The sequence below is a fragment of the Anabrus simplex genome, chromosome 7 (genome assembly GCF_040414725.1).
Source record: "Anabrus simplex isolate iqAnaSimp1 chromosome 7, ASM4041472v1, whole genome shotgun sequence".
Lineage (NCBI taxonomy): Eukaryota > Metazoa > Arthropoda > Insecta > Orthoptera > Tettigoniidae > Anabrus > Anabrus simplex.
Window position 1 is genome coordinate 181,413,048 of NC_090271.1, and position 16,684 is coordinate 181,429,731.

The 16,684-nt window shown below is 41.3% G+C and overlaps 1 protein-coding gene across 1 annotated transcript in view; it reads left to right on the forward strand.

Annotated features, from left to right (window-relative positions):
* The first annotated feature begins 10,220 nt into the window (after positions 1 to 10,220).
* Positions 10,221 to 16,684, forward strand: part of Gpo1 (glycerophosphate oxidase 1) — a 155,703-nt gene continuing 149,239 nt past the window's right edge. The window contains exons 1-2 of the mRNA XM_067151486.2: positions 10,221 to 10,609; positions 11,036 to 11,158. Coding sequence (XP_067007587.2) covers positions 11,063 to 11,158 — 96 coding nt within the window. The 5' untranslated portion in view covers positions 10,221 to 10,609; positions 11,036 to 11,062. The remainder of the gene's footprint in view (positions 10,610 to 11,035; positions 11,159 to 16,684) is intronic.

The window sequence follows — 16,684 nt, forward strand, 5'->3', positions numbered from 1 at the left end:
ACATGTGTTCCATGGCATAACCCCACACACAATACGATCATTCAACTACGTAAATAATAACAATAATAATACTAAATGGATGTACACTTCATAGCTATACATACAAGTAATAATAATAATAATAATAATAATAATAATAATAATAATAATAATAATAATAATAATAATAATAATAATAATAATAATAATAATAATAATTCGAGCTCGATATCTGCATTAGTTATCCATGGGTGAGAGAATATTTTTCTCAAGTTATACCTGTTATCGCACTTGCGTCAAGGTCAGCTAAACGATTGCTTACCATAGGCAAGACACAAATAATAGCAACGCATGGAGAAAATGGCAGAATAATTGATAAAGATGACCTGCTAAAATTCATTAGAAACTTGTATACTTCATTATACAGCAAAACCGAAGAAACTAAAACCATGCCCGTCCTTGGCTCAACTTAACATGTCCCAGATGTCCTACCATCCGAAGTCAAAAGCGCTATAGATAATATGAAAAAGGATACAGCTTTAGGAGATGACGGACTAACAGTTAGCATTCTGAAACTTGCTGGGGAGGCAACCGCTAATTATTTGGCTAACTTCTTTTCTCCAACGGGGATCGATTCCCAAACCTTGGAACAAAGCATGATCATCCTACATCACAAAAAGGTAGCAACCACAACATAATGAACTATCGTCTTCTCAGCCTATCGGCCGTCCTGTACAAAGTCTTTAACAAGGTTCTCACTAATAGAATCATCTCAACTCTCGACTTAGCCCAACCCATCGAATAGCGGGTTTCCGCAGTGGTCTTAGCACCATTGACCACATACTTGCTCCACGGGAAATAATCAGCCGAATGAATGAATACCAACTGCCCCTCTGCTTAGCATTTGTTGATTTCGAAAAGGCATTTGATTCTTGTTGTAAACAAGGTTGGGTTTACAAAAAGCACAACTTCTTTATTTGCTTCAATGTAAAATTACAATATTTACACTAACAAAACTGAAAGTTATCTCGTAGCAAATTGAACTATGAATTTGGAGAAAGAGTCTATCTTTGTACACTATATACACGTTGGAGTATTCACGTTCATTACTATTTCGGAAAGATAGTCCTTGTGACATGAAAAGTTCTTGATAGTCGAAAACTATCAGAAGCACTGACGTAAATATCTCAGAGAGTCCTTCCTTGTTGAAGTGTCTGAGTTCATTAACGTAAGTTCAATGACTGAAGAGTTCATACTTAGCGAAACTAAGTCGATAATGGGAGCTTCCATTAGCTAGGGAATGATAGTGGCATATAATGGTAAGACTGGGCATGGACAGTGGAATAGGCAAGAGGAGCGGTGACCCGAGGTGAGACCTCTTACTGCCAGAAATTCAGTTCACCTGGCCGAAGCACATTTTCAAGAGGAGTAGCCTCCTTGCTCGACGTAGGGTGTATTCTGGAGCTGGACACCGGGGTCAGTGGGGGGGTCTGGACAGGCTAGGAGCTCCTTTATATAGCACACACGACGTTCCAGGCACGCGCACTGAGGGCTGCGCGTCGAGGCTCGAAGAATAACACACTGGCACGCGTGTAGCTGGCTGGCGGATCGAGAAGGGAGCGACGGACATACAACAATTCTGTTAGCGACTCATCTGTCCTTTTGGCATTAGCTGAACAGAGAGTAGAAGTAGCCTACCTCAACATATTTAAGGACATCATCTCCTGCCTTTGTTAGTGTCAGTGAAACAACTGAAGATTTTCCCATTCAGTGCGGTGTAAAACAAGGTGACCCCGTCTCACCAAAGCTCTTATCTGCAGTCTTAGAAATGGCAATGTTCAAAATTCAATGGAAAGATCGAGGCATCAGAATCAATGGGAGGAAGCTGAATCACTTGAGATTTGCGGCCGATATACTATTGTTGGCTAACGATAAGGAAGAACTGCAATCACAAATACGCGATTTTGTACTAGTTTGTCAGCAAGTAGGCCTCAAGATTAATCTGTGCAAGACAAAGGTCATGCATAACAAGTGGAAAACTTCAGAAAACGTAGTGTTAGAGAGAATATCTATTGAAAATGTTGGTGAATTCGTCTACCTTGGCCAAGAAATTAACACGAAAGGGGATATAAGTCATGAAATTTTCCAGAGAATCAAATTAGGATGGCATGCATTTGGACGATATTCAACCGTCTTCAATTCAACATGTCAGTAAACCTAAAGAAGCAAGTTCATGACCGATGCATTCTCCCTGTCTTGACCTATGCCTCTGAGACCTGGACAATGAATGAGTTCACTAAACGGAAAGTAAGAACTGCTCAGAGTGGATTGGATAGGTATATGCTTGGGTTTACCAGAAGAGATAGAAAGAGGGCCCATGACATAAGAGCAGTCACAAATGTCGTTAACATCATCACGAGAATATCAACCTTGAAGTGGCAATGGGCAGATGTGGCCCAAAGAAGGGATGACAGATGGACCAAGGTTGTTCTCGAATGGAGTCCAAGAGATAAACTGAGACCGCGAGGAGGGCCACTGGATCGCTGGGACGAATACATCCGCAAAATCGCCGGAGTTAATTGGCAAAACATCGCTCAAGATCGCGGGAAGTGGAGACAACTCCTAAATATTTACCTAAGTTTCAGATTCAAGAGGCCACATCAGTTATTGATAGAACTGGCTGATTGTGATTGTGGTAAGTGATATCGATCGATCTTTAACTAAGCGTTAATAGGTAGTGATGTGCGCGAGTGATGCCTGGAATCGCGGTACTTGACACTTTCGAGTCCAGGCTCGGACTCGTTTCGCTTGCGAAGACTCGATGGTGGCATGACGTCACACGTTCGCTCTCTCGCCCGCTCATGGATGGATGAAGCATGTGTACAAGTGGTCGCTGAGCTTTTACTGGATTGCGATGGCACAGTACGATATAAAAACTCTTAATGAATGAGCAAGAGGAATAACTTAAATTTGATGATGACTTGAGAACGATAATACCACAAATATATAGTCATAATAAAATATCAAAATATACGTTCACGGCGTCTCTCACACACTCTACTGAATGTGCCATCTATTTTAATATTGATAATATAGCTTATCTGGCCTTCTGAGCCCACTTGGCAGGTTCGATACTGGTTTAGTCCAGTGGTACATGAAGGTGCTCAAATACGTCAGCCTCGTATTGGTAGAATTACTGGCACGGAAAAGAACTCCTGGGGGACTAAATTCTGGCACCTCGACATCTCCGAAAACCATAAAAATGTACGTAGTTGGACGTACGTCTAATAAAATTATTATTATTATCGTTATTGTTGTTATCATTGTTTTAAATCACTGTCACGGCGGTATATATGTTGTATTTAGTGTATTTTATTATTATTATTATTGTTATTATTATTACTATTATTATTATTATTATTATTATTATTATTATTAGAAAAGCCCACGAATGTGCATTACAAAGATTATTGACCGTTTTAGTCTTTGCTATAATCGCATAGAGATTTTCTTTTTTTTTTTACATCTTGTGATGTGATATATGTCACAGAACTGATCACACAGCGAACACTCACATTTTTCATTTGGGTCGTGATAAGACATATTTTTACATATTTTATGGTGGTACCCGTGTACTACTGGTTTTAATATCACGTGTCTTAGCTTCTGGTTGGCGTTCATCCAATTTCGATCCAACATGGCATCTGTGCTGTAGAACTCTAGCGGAATTTCTTCTCTCTTCTTCCGCCTCTCCGCTAGGTGTGCTTCTACATTCTTTGTGGATGGCAGTGGTAGTTTTATCCTCAGTTCTTCAATAAGGAAGGGTTCCCGTGCTAGTTCATATGTTAGGCGGGAACGCGTGTATTTTGAGATGCCCATTATGGTCTTTAGGAATTTTACCTTAACTCCTTCTATGGTGGCCAGGTCTCTCTTTGTTAGTCTTTCCCATATCAAGTGGATTCCATAGGTGAGTATTGGTAGGATCTTTGTGTCAAATAGGCGCATAGCTGTTTTTAAGGATAACTGCTGTAGATTGTTGATGCCGTACATGGCTTTCATGGCTGCAACTGCTTTGTCTTTTATGTGTAGTCTGAACGTCCCAGTAGTCTGCAAGGTTATTCCCAGGTATTTGAATGAGTTTACTATTTCCACTTTGTCGTATTCGTATGCTTCGTTGTCGTTTGCTGCATTTCGTCCGCCTTTTCGAAAGACCATCTGTTGAGTTTTTGCCCAGTTTATTTTCAGACTGTTATTTCCTGCCCATTCAGCCAGTGCTGAGAAGGAGTGTTAAAGCTCTTCCTTATTTGTTGACCCTAGGACCATGTCGTCTGCATATATGTAGATCACTGCATCCTTTGCTCTTTCTCTGATTGCTGTTGTTACATCCGCGGTGGCAATATTGAATAGTATGAGGCTGAATGGATCACCTTGCAGCACTCCATTAGTTTGGGTGATTTCCTTTGTTTTGTGTGTTGCATCGTCTATGGTGATCTGGTTGTATGCCAGAATATTTCTTATTAGAGCTGTACGGGGAGTATTTCCAATCATAGTTTGGAGTTTTGACATTAGTTTCTTCCTGTCTATTATGTCGAAGGCTTTTGTATAGTCTATGAAGACTGCATAAAATTTTCCTTTGTGAAGCCGTTGTGCTTCTTTTATGTCATTGAGTAGGTTTTGAATTGCATGCAAGGTTCCTCTTTCTCTTCTAAATCCAAATTGCTCTTCTGGCATGTTGGGGTCTACTTCTTCAACTATCCTGTTGGCTAGGATTCATGTTAACAGCTTGAAGATATTGCTTTCTAGAGCGATTCCTCTGTATGAGTTTGGGTCGTTGGTTTCACCTTTCCATTTATAGAGGGTTATAATTGTTGATTTTCTCCTTTCATCGGGAATATTTCGTAATTCTAGGCATTTATTAAACAGTTTGGACCACATTTCTGCTAGATGTTGCGCGGATTCTTTAAGGTGCTCGTTATAAAACCCGTCCGGTAAAGCGGCTTTTTTTTTTGCATTTTGTAGCTTTGATAGTGTCTGACACCTCTGCTTTGGTGATGGGAGGTATCGCTTCAAGCTGGTTGTTGTATTCAATTTTGTACGCCGCCTGTTTCCTTGCATTGTTAAGAATATGAGTGAAGTGCGTTTCCCAGGTTCCTATTTCTACGTTGCTAGTTCTTGATGATCTTCTGGGTCTGATGACTACATATGGGTCTTTTATTACTTCTTCGGCGTTTTTTTCACCTTATTTCTCTATGTATTGAGTACGTTTTTGTTTTAGTAGGTTCTTGTAATATTTTCGTTTTTCACCGTATATTTGTAGGTCTTCTGGTTTTGACGTCATCTTGGCTTTATGCAGCGCATTTAGTGTGATTTGTCTTTCTGTGTAGCACTCCTTGTCGAACCACGGTTGAGCTTTTCTTGTGTTCAGTTTGTGGGTTATACTTGCTTTTAGCATATTGTTGATTGTTGCTAGGGCTTTGTTTAAATCACTCTCCTTGATTGCCTTTTCTGTTTCAGTTACATTTCCTAATACTCTCTCTAGTTCTGCCAAATTTATCTTTCTGGATACGGTGATTTTTACATTTGTTGTGTTTTCTCAGCGGGTTTACTGATGAAGTTCACAATCCCTTTTGTTCTAGAATTTGTATATCGTCTCCTTTATGGAATATCAGGTCGATGGTGCTACTACCATTGTGGGCAAAATAAGTTTTATGTTTTAGGTCATTCACTAATTTGAAATTTTCTTCATCAAGAAATGTGAGGACAGCTCTACATTTCATGTCGGGTTTGTCTAGTCTGCAGTTCATATCTCCTGCTAGTATTACGTTTTCTTATGTGTATTTTAAACATTTGTTCTTTCAATAGACGGTCTTTCTCCACACATTGTATTGCTTCTCTACTGGAAAGTTAGATCTCAGGTATACATGATGCATATACACAGGCATAGATAAGCTAACATGATCGGTATTATGACAGACTTATTTTAACCATAGCCTTTTGCTAACTGCGCCAAAGTCTACAATCGTCCGGGAGACAGGTGAATAACAGCAGTGTTTATCTACATCATACTTTCGGCACATATACGTAGGGTATTAAGATTAGGCGTCCAGAATATGATATATGTACACGCAGCAAAGCATCAGACAGAACGTCATTCTGTTTTAGCTAAACAGCTGGTGGAACGCAATGAACAAATCGCACCCTCCGTTTTGATGTTTATCATTGCAACCCACGACTGTGCAAAGGAACAAAACCGAGTGTATTGCAGTCTTTAGAAGTTGAGCGAAGGTCGAAGAATAGTTGCGGGATATAAAAAGTACTGTAAACATCAACAATGTTAAGTAGGAAGAGGCCGGCTGTATGGTACTACTTTCATGTCTCTAAGACTATTCCCAATAAAGTTGTATGGAACATATATAACTTTCAGTTACAACAAAAGTACAGTTACCATTGTAAAACACCTGAATGCAGTGCATGAAGTCAGTGTGAGAATGTTGAAAGGCAATTACGTCACCATCGTGGGAATACAAGGATCATAATATTAAAAAAATACATACCCAGGTAAATACTGGAACGTAGTTTAATAACAGAAAATTAATTTTTTTAATGTATTACTTACATAAACAATCTATTACTTAAAATAAATATTACGTGCTCTGCTTTTCTCTAGGTCGATAAATACCGTCAACTGGGGTTACTATGGTCACTTATTCAGTTTTTTTGTGAATATCTTGCACATTTTATGAGATATCCATATAAAAATGAAATATGATTTAGTATATCAGCCTTGAAGTGGCAATGGGCAGGACATGTGGCCCAAAGAAGGGATGACAGATGGACCAAGGTTGTTTTCGAATGGAGTCCAAGAGATAAACTGAGAACGCGAGGAAGGCTACCGGATCGCTGGGAGGGTTACGCCCTCTCTCTGGCGAAGAGATGCGGGCAGGTTGGGGAGATGTGATGGAAGAAGGAGGTGGGTAAAGGCTGTGAATAAGTAGGAGATGTGAAAGGAATTGTGCCTATGCCTAGGGATTGAACAATTGCTTTATTTAATTCAGAAGTACATGTACGACAATAGATGACTTAGGGTGTGAGGGAAAAGATGGAGTGCACGTGGGAGAGATGAAGTTCAGAAGGAAGTGCCGGGGTAAAGGTGCAAGGTAAAGAGATGGGTGGTTGCTCATATAATAGACAGAAGCGATGAGAAGACGAAGGAGTTCAAACGTTCGGAGAGGTGAGGGGATGAAACCAATTGGAGGAAGGGGGGAGCAAACTGGTGGAGATGGGTAAACGGGAGGAGGGGCTGGCCGGGGGCGTCGAGACGTATGATCAGTGGGTTGGCGACCGGGTGAGGTTGGGGAATGAGAGGGTTCCACGCGATAATGTTGGCCGTGGACACTGGCACGGGTGGTGATGAGCTGGCGGACGGCATCAGATGTAGGTAGCTGGAGCCGCACCATAAATGTAGGGCCATGGGCGTTCCGAACCCGAATAGTACGTCGGACGGGAACGCCCGCTGCACGAAATTCTTGTCGAACGTCCCTGTCGGAGATTTCAGGTGGGATTCTACGTAGCACACAGCTATACACAGCTGGAGAGGACGGTGAAAATGACTGGGTCGAAGTTGTCTGGGCAGCGGCTGCTGTGGTGGTGGCTGGCGAAGATATCGATGGCGAACCGGCGGCAGTTGTGTCCGGCGTGCTTGCGGGGAGTTGCTGAAGGGCAGTGGGTGAAGAAATTGGAAGAGATGACGACATAACAGGCGATGGGTGACAAGTGGTAACCGTTGTGACAGGAAGAGGAGAAAGGATACTAGCGCGACTTCGTGGTGGTGGTGGTGGTGGTGGTGGTAATGGTGGTCGGTGTTGGGAAGGAAGGTGTTGATGGCAGAAGCGTCGACGGGGTTGTGGTCTCGTGGACAACTGGGACAAGGGTTGGAGTTTCAGAGAGCTGAGCTTGTATGTACGGAGGGTTTGGCACCACTGCGTGGTTCTTACAATGGATCATCGCGCCGGAAGCGAAGAGGCGGCGGAGGGCGTTCTCTCCGCTGAGATGCACTAGAATCTGCGTAGAGGCTGTACAGGTGTGGCCATACGTCATTCTGTAGGCATTATGTACCGGGAAGTCAGTGGCGAGGTCATCGACTATGTCTTCTTTGGAGATGGCTGGATCCACTCCGGGGATGATACAATAGGCCATGGTCCTAGGGAAGTCAACAGCCAGCGAGGCGTCAACCTATATGCTGACTGAGGTCGGCTGGGTAGCAGGTAGAGATGAAGGGCAGCTGGCCGACAAAAATTGGAAGTTGCGACGGCGGAGATTATCCCCACTTAGTGGGATATGTTCTGTGAAACAGTGTGTGTCATCCCTTGTGCTCGTGGAATTAGATGATTCGTTCGTTCGAATGCGTTTTCATTCCCCACCCTAAAGGGGACGGGCGGGCCAGCTAGAGGGGATAAGGAGAAGCATTAAAGGAAGGAGAGGGGTAAAGCTTGGTTGAAAAGGGAGAAGTTGTGAGTTGACCTCTTGGCAAAGCAATGAGCTTTATTGAGATAACAGAGAATGTACAGAGATATAATACATAGTGAACACAAGCAGTATGAGGAGAGGTAGGATTCAGCGCTATACAACTCAGATGGGATGAAGGAGAATGCTTTATACGAGGGTACTAGGGGTAAGGGAAAGGGTGAGGGTGTGAAATAATGTAGAGAAGTTGACAAGAGAAGTGAGTAAGAGATGGAGGAGATGAGATGTAGGCAGTGTAGGGGGAATGAAACGAGGTGGGGGAGGAGAAGAACTGAGGGATGGACTTGGTGGATGGAAAGGAGGAGCTGGCCGGGGACAGCGAGTGCGAGGATAGTTTAAAGGTTGGGGAGGAGAACGAGACGGTTCGATGTGATAGTAGTGGCCATAAAGATGTGTGCCAGTGTTGATGAGATGTTGGGCGTCTGTTGAAGTTGGAAGATGGAGAAGAACTAAATATGTAGGGCCAGTTTCGTTGTAGATCCTAGAAGCTCTGCGAACGGGCGATTCTGCCAGGCGGATTGCATTGATGATGTCTGCCGGCGAGAGTAACGGGTCCACACCGAGGACGACGCAGGTGCATTCGGTCGATATTGGTGGTGCTGCAGAAGATGAGGTGGCGGTTGCATCGGCAGGAGACTGTTGCCTATGTTGGGCAGGGGTGGGAGGGTTGGGGATAGTAGATGTCATGATAGGGTAAAGATGTGATGTAACCATAGTGGTGGTAGAAAGTTGGGGGAAGGTGTGAGTAGTAGAGATGGTGGAGGTGAGGGTGGTAGTAACGGGGATGATGAATAATAGGACGTTGGCTGATGTTGGGATGTCCGATGAGGCTGTGTGGTTGCTGCAGGCGTCTCAGATGCGTAAGTCGTTACTTGGTGGAAGTGTCCAGAGAGGTATACACCGCTTTGAAGTCGCTGGATGACATCCTCGGTAGGAAGCTGAAGAAGGTCTCCATCCGAGTCACATGTGCGGCAGGAACACCCTGGCTGCGGAGTTGGTTGAAGATGTCATAGTTTGTGAGGGTGAGATCAACGCCACGAATGATACAGTGAGGCATGGCGGGAAGGCCGACGTCCTAGTGGAGTCAGCTGATATGCTGTTTAACTCGCTGCATGCGAAGGTAAAGGTGAAGCGTCACCCGGCCGATCAAAAGATATGGCGTGCCGCGAGAAGCCGAATTAAATGAGATTTGCATGTTATTTATGCAGATTGCGTGAATACAATACCAATAAGTGATGCTACAGGACATACATGTTTCTGAACGCCCTACACATGTATATTTGCAAAAAAACTTCTCTGGCAATATATTTGTCATTATTTCACACAATTATTACACGTTATTGACGGCCGATGAGTCAACAAAACGAATCATCAGCAGCAAACATATTGCAATTCACACCATAAAAATATTTTGTGAGTGACGCTGAATGCCTTGCACTGAATGCCTTTAATTCTAAGACATGTCCACAGGTAGAGAAACTAGTATACTTGGACTCGAGTATGGAGCCAGTCGAGTATACCGATTCTAAGAGCACGACCGACTCCAATCCTCGATCACATTACTCGATTCCGTCGCCAACCCGTCACTATTAATAAGTTCGATTAAGTCGACGTATTTCATATTCGATGTGTTATAGATATCGATTTCGAGCGACTTAATTAATTCTCGATTGTGTTCTGTTTGTTGGTAACCTTTTTAACTGGTTCTGACTTGTGGACCAGATGACAATTTTATCTCGAGTGTGTTAATTTTATTGATGTATTAACATAACGCAATGTTACCCGCAGTGAGGTTTCGTGATGTTTAAAAGCCATACTATGCGTCCTGTCACCTCGTAACATAATTATTTTGAAGGAAGCTAACTCGTGACTTCCTTAGCCCACTACCAAAATAGCTAGTTGTACACGCCCTCTTTACAGGTGAATGTCGTGTTCGGAGAGCTTTGTTCCAAAATAATACGCTCTTCATAGCAGCTTCATAGTTTCTCGTGCTGAATGTCCTAGGAGCTATTTATAAGTCAAACAGTCGCCCTTGTTCGGCGGCTGTAGCATCGTTTTATGTGATACATTACGTACCCAAATTTTAGAATAAAGGGTGTAGTTCCCGGTGAGTTTTCATATCAGCTGATCTTGAATTATTGCTTTTGGTGGCAGAATTATAGCAGTATATTCAATTTGTGTATACAATTCCTTAATTTACTTATTTCTTCTAAGTGAATCTTGCGTGGAAGTTAAGTTACTTCAAAACTGTCTTTTTTATGATTACGACAGAATTGGGGGTTAAAAAAATAATGGTTGCCTCGTTTCTCGATATCTGTAACTTCGTTTTGGCGCTGTTTCAAAAACACAAGTTTGACCATGTGACATTTGTATTGGTAAACCTTTTCCAAAGTAATTGTCTGGGACCTTTAACAAGTGACGTCTTTTTAAACTGAATCATTTGTTTGTGATAACATAATTCTTTTACTTTTTATGTGTGTTATTATATATATTGAAACTCTGTATTCTTACAGACTGAAACATCTTTTTTCAGAGAGAGATATCCAGCACAAGTTGAGCAATGACTTCTCATTTTCGAAAAATAGTGATTGGGAGCTGTGCTGTTGGCTCTGGTTTCATTATTTCATCAATTTTCTTAGGGGACAATAATATACAGGTGAGATATTTTGTCTTGTCTTTTGATTAAATGTAAAGTTATTCTTGAAACAAATGCAGAATCTATATCAAAGTGTCTTATTGCACTGTGCTGAGAAGAATCAAAGAATATATGAATGATGAAGCAGCATATCTCTTCAGGGGCATAGCCAAGTGGGGGGGTTATTGGGTGTTAGAACCCCTTTTCCCCATGGAATTTTTACAAAAAGAAAATAAACAGAAACTGACAATAAACAATAAGCTAATTAAACATTCAGAGACAATTGTAGAACCAACAGATTTGTTGAATCTATTTTATAAGAAGCCTCAAAAGTTGGGTTTAAGATTGTAAACTAAACATACCATTCGCTGTAAAACTTTTCACCTCTACTGTATTGTCCTTGTTCAGTATTTTAATGTAAGATTTTGTAGTGTAGGCCTACTGCAATCTGAAAATTAATATAATTCACTTGTATCATTGTCCTTATATGGTGGTGGTGATGATTAATGTTTTAAGAGGAAGTACAACTAGGCAACTATCCTCTATATAACACTAATCAGAGAGAAAAAAATGGAAGGGGACCGACACTTCGAAAAATGAAGGTATCGGCCAAAGAAAGACAAGGGCCACGAAGGGTGGGAAAATGAAAGACTCCCTAGTCCTCGAAAACCTAATAGCGCCGGGGTCAGAAAAGAACAAGAGTTGACCAAGAGAGGTCGAATAAGATAGATGAATGTGAGGAGCCTCGCACAAGTAAGCGGAAGCAATGCCACGACTCAGCTAAGGGCCCTGTGGTTGCCAACCCACGCTCCAAAGTTCAGAGCCCCTGGGGCCCCTTTTAGTCGCTTCTTACGACAGGCAGGGGATACCGTGGGTGTTATTCTACCGCCCCAACCCACAGGGGGACATTGTCCTTATAATGACAAATCTTGCATACGTGCACCATACATGCACAAGCACCTTCATTGTGTTCTATCAACATTTTGTAACCATAACTCTCCCCCATCGGCCGATCCTGGCTACGCTACTGGATCTTTTACTCTGTAAGACAACCGTTGCAATGAATTAAACACCAACATCCAATAATTAGGGCCTATACAGTATTGTGCTATTGGTCTTTCAATATGTCAAATGTTACACACAAGCAGTGCACTCTGGGGAAGCATTCATACAGTAGGATAATTTTCATGACCTACTGGTGCTCTCTTTGCTCATACCATTCTGTCAATAAAGCAGTGTCTACACACTTTCACTGAATAATGGAAAATGATGTTAGAAGTTTGTATAATCTTGTGGTATTTGACACTCGTCGTTTCATTATGACCAGCACATCACAGATATAAACTATCATGCATGGATTCTGCAGTTAAACCCTAACACCCTGTAGTTTGGATGTTGTAGAATGCATCCATGATATCCTCTACCTGTTGTAAGAGGTGACTAAAAGGGGGTTTCCAGGAGCTCTCAACTTGGGAGCATCAAGCGAGTCGGCAACGTTGAAGATGGTTTTCTGTGGTTTCCCATTTTCACACCAGGCAGGTGCCGGGACCGCACGTGATAAGGCCATATTCTCTACCTTCCCACTCCTAGCTCTTTCCTATCCTATCGTCCCCATAAGACCTCTGTGCCAGTGCGATGGAAAGCAAATTCTAAAAAAAAATTTCCAGCTTTAAACTTATCTTTATATTGTGATCTTTCCTATTTTTAGGAACACCACTGAAAATTATTCATGTACTAATGTCATTCCATGTCATCTCTCCACTGCGAGCTCGGAACATACCACTTACAGTTTGAGTCTCATACTCTTATTGTTCTTTATTGACTATAGGTATATCATATAAAAATTCCCTTGCTGAGCAAGTTGGCTGTGCGGTTAGCGTCACGCAGCTGTGAACTTGCATCCGGGAGATAGTGGGTTCGAACCCCACTGTCGGCAGCTGTGAATATGGTTTTCCGTGGTTTCCCATTTTCACACCAGGCAAATGCTTTACCAGGCTGTACTTTAATTAAGGCCACAGGCAGTATCTTCCCATTCCTAGGCCTTTCCTATCCTATCGTCGCCAGAAGAGATATCTGTGTCGATGCAACGTAAAGCAAATTGTAAGAATAGAAAAAGTTCCCTTGAGAAAAGGAAATCTTATCTGTTAAACTTAAAAAAGATTACGATGAAAAAATGGTCATGTTTCAGCCATCATTAGGCCTTCCTCAGCCACAAATTAAAATACAGTGACAGATAAAATGGTGAAATACAAACTTGTTTATTATTCTATAGCAGGACCGGCCAAACTACGGCCCTTGGGCCACATCTGGCCCGCTGAGAACTTTTAAGTGGCCCTCGAAAGTATTCAGTGTTTAAAACAAAACAAACAAAAAGTAATATCATACATCATTTGTAGTTATTTTTTTAGTTCATTATCTGATAATATTGTTCACACAGACAACACATAGGGGCTGCAATTATTTTCTTGGTTTTGGGTAAAAGCTTTTAACAATCGCAATAATAATAATTGTTTATGGAACTCTGCTCCGAGGAATGCATGACAATGGGGGTAAGCAATAAGGAAACTATTGTTAGAACACCCTCTCTCTGCCCAAGCACATATTCTCAAAAGTAGCACTCAGGTCATTCTCCTCTCAGTGCCTTTATGTACCCTCGCCTATAATCTTCAGTTTTTCACCTCGCTTTCTCAGTTCTTTAATAAGTTAAAAGTATAAAATGATTCAACCTTTCAATACTATTAAAATAAGAAATGTAAGTTTACATTCCTATTTAATTAAAATTGGTACCAGTTTTGACCTTTATTTTTTTTTTTTTCAAGTTGCCTTACATCGCACCGACACAGATAGGTCTTATGGTGACGATGGGACAGGAAAGAGCTAGAAGTGGGAAGGAAACAGTCGTGGCCTTATTTAAGGTACATCCCCAGCATTTACCTGGTGTGAAAATGGGAAACCACGGAAAACCATCTTCAGGGCTACCGACAGTGGGGCTCGAACCCACTATCTCCCGAATACTGGATACTGGCCACACTTAAGCGACTGCAGCTATCAAGCTCGGTACCAGTATTTTTGGTCATCATCAGGTGATCACAAATAAGTGTAAAACAATGCAAAGATAAATAAATTGCGAAGTATAAAGAATTCTGTAGGTTGCTGATAGTGAAGCACTAAAATCTTTAGGGAGTACGGTGCGTTGAAAAATAATCAACCACATGCAGTTTATGAAGCACTATAACACAATGTTATGAAAAAAGTCTAAAATCAAATACGTATTTATCAGATGCAGTTTATAAGGCACTGTATAATTTTAAGGATCAGCACTGCGTGTCAATCATGAAGAAGTCATGGATCAAGAACATTAGTAAGACATGACCGTTAGAGAGCATTGTATGGGAAGCAGTTCAGAATCAAATACATATCCAAATGTAGTACTGAGCAAATTCTTGAAGAGTTCAATTGCAGTTTATGAAGCACTGTATAATTTTAGGGAATAGCACTGCCCGTCGATAGTTCCAAAAATTATGAAGAGGTCGCCGATCAAATACGCGAAAGTACTACGTAGCAAGTTCCTGAAGAGTAGATCAGCATTATGCTTCTAAAAGTCTCTTAAGTTAGATGTGGTAGAGAGCACTGTGTGTGAAGAAGTCCAGAATCAAATACTTATCTCAATGTAGCACGGAGTAAATTCTTGAAGAGTTCAGCTGCAGTCCATGAAGCTCGTCGAAAGTCACAAATGGATCGATACTAAGATCGAGATCCAAATCACAGAAGCAGAGAAAAATAGGAGTGAAAAGATGAAGAGGTGTTGGGAAGAACGAAGATGTGTTGAACAAGTCACTTGAGATCCTAAAGGTCGAAACAATTAAAATAAATAAGGTATACTAGTCTGTGGCCCGGAAACTGCCCTTTTCAAAACTATTGGCCCTCCATACAAGGAAGTTTGAATGGCCCTGCTCTATAAAGTATACGATGATCCGCAAAAAAATCCTTATCTCTGATTCCTGTTCTTCACATCTTTTATATAAAGGTCCAATAATATTGCCTTGAGGAATTTCCCTTTTAATTTTTACAAGATCAAATAATGCTTCACGTACTCTAATTTTCTGAGTTCTAATTTCTAGAAATTTAGCCACCCAGTCAGTCACTCTTGTCTAGTTCCATCAGTGGCATAGATGTCCGACTCCATGGCTAAATGGTTAGCGTGCTGACCTTTGGTCACATGGGTCCCGGGTTCGATTCCTGGTAGGGTCGGGAATTTTAACCATCATTGGTTAATTTTGCTCGAATGGGGGCTTGGTGTATGTGTTGTCTTCATTATTATTTCATCCAAATCACGATGCGCAGGTTTCCTACGGGTTTCAAATCAAAAGACCTGCTCTGGCGAGCTGAACATGTCTCCGGACACTCCCGGCACTAAAAGCCATACGCCATTTCATTTCAGTGGCATGGAGAGAGGTGGTGGTGGTGGTGGTGGTGGTGGTGGTGGGGTGATTAGGGGGATATATCCCCCCTGAGGCACTTGTACTCATTACTATATATATATATATATATATATATATATATATATATATATATTTGCAATTGGCTTTACATTGCTCTGTTACTCTGTTACAGACAGGTCATTTATAGCGATGATGGGACAAGAAAGGGCTAGGAGTAGGAAGGAAGCAGCCATGGCCATAATTAAGTTACAGCACCAGCATTTGCCTAGTGTAAAATGGGATACCACAGAGAACCATCTTCAGGGCTCCCGACAGTGGGGTTTGAACTCACTGTCTCCTGAATGCAAGCTCACAGCTGTGTGGCCCCTAATCTCATGGCCAACTTGCTCAGTTATATTATAAATAGATACACTTAATAATACAATAATAGAAAACATCTTTTTGCAAAAAACATCTGTTTAAAATGTGTTTTGATTATTATTATTATTATTATTATTATTATTATTATTATTATTATTATTATTATTACTAATATTTATTTTATTTTATTTCTTAAAATTTTATGGCAAACATAGGACGACTCCAGTAAATTATACAAAGAAAATTTAGCTTTTTTTATATTTCCAGTATTTCTTCATCCTTTCAGATGCCGACATTACTGCTACTACTACTTACCCCCCCCCCCCCCGCACCCGTAAGGAAAAGTCATATCTACACCACTGAGTCCTATTGCTCTCATTCTTATCACTAGTCTCCCATGATCTACCCTGTCAAGCATTGTAGATGGGTCAAGCGCAGTACAGTCCTTTTGACCTCCTGAATATAAAATATCTCCTATATCTTGCTGGAATTCTTCAAGTTGAGCTTTGGTGGAATAACTTTTCCTAAACCCAAACTGCCTTCTACCAAACCATGTAGTAATTATGCAAGCATGTCTGTTATAATCAGAATGTTTTTCCAAAGCTTACATGCAATGCATGTCAAGTTTCCTGGCCTGTAATTATTGGCTTTATGTTTATCACCCATTTCTTTATACACAGGAGCTACTATAGCAACTCTCCATTCATTTCTATCATAAAATCATAAATCAGTCACTGCTGATCTG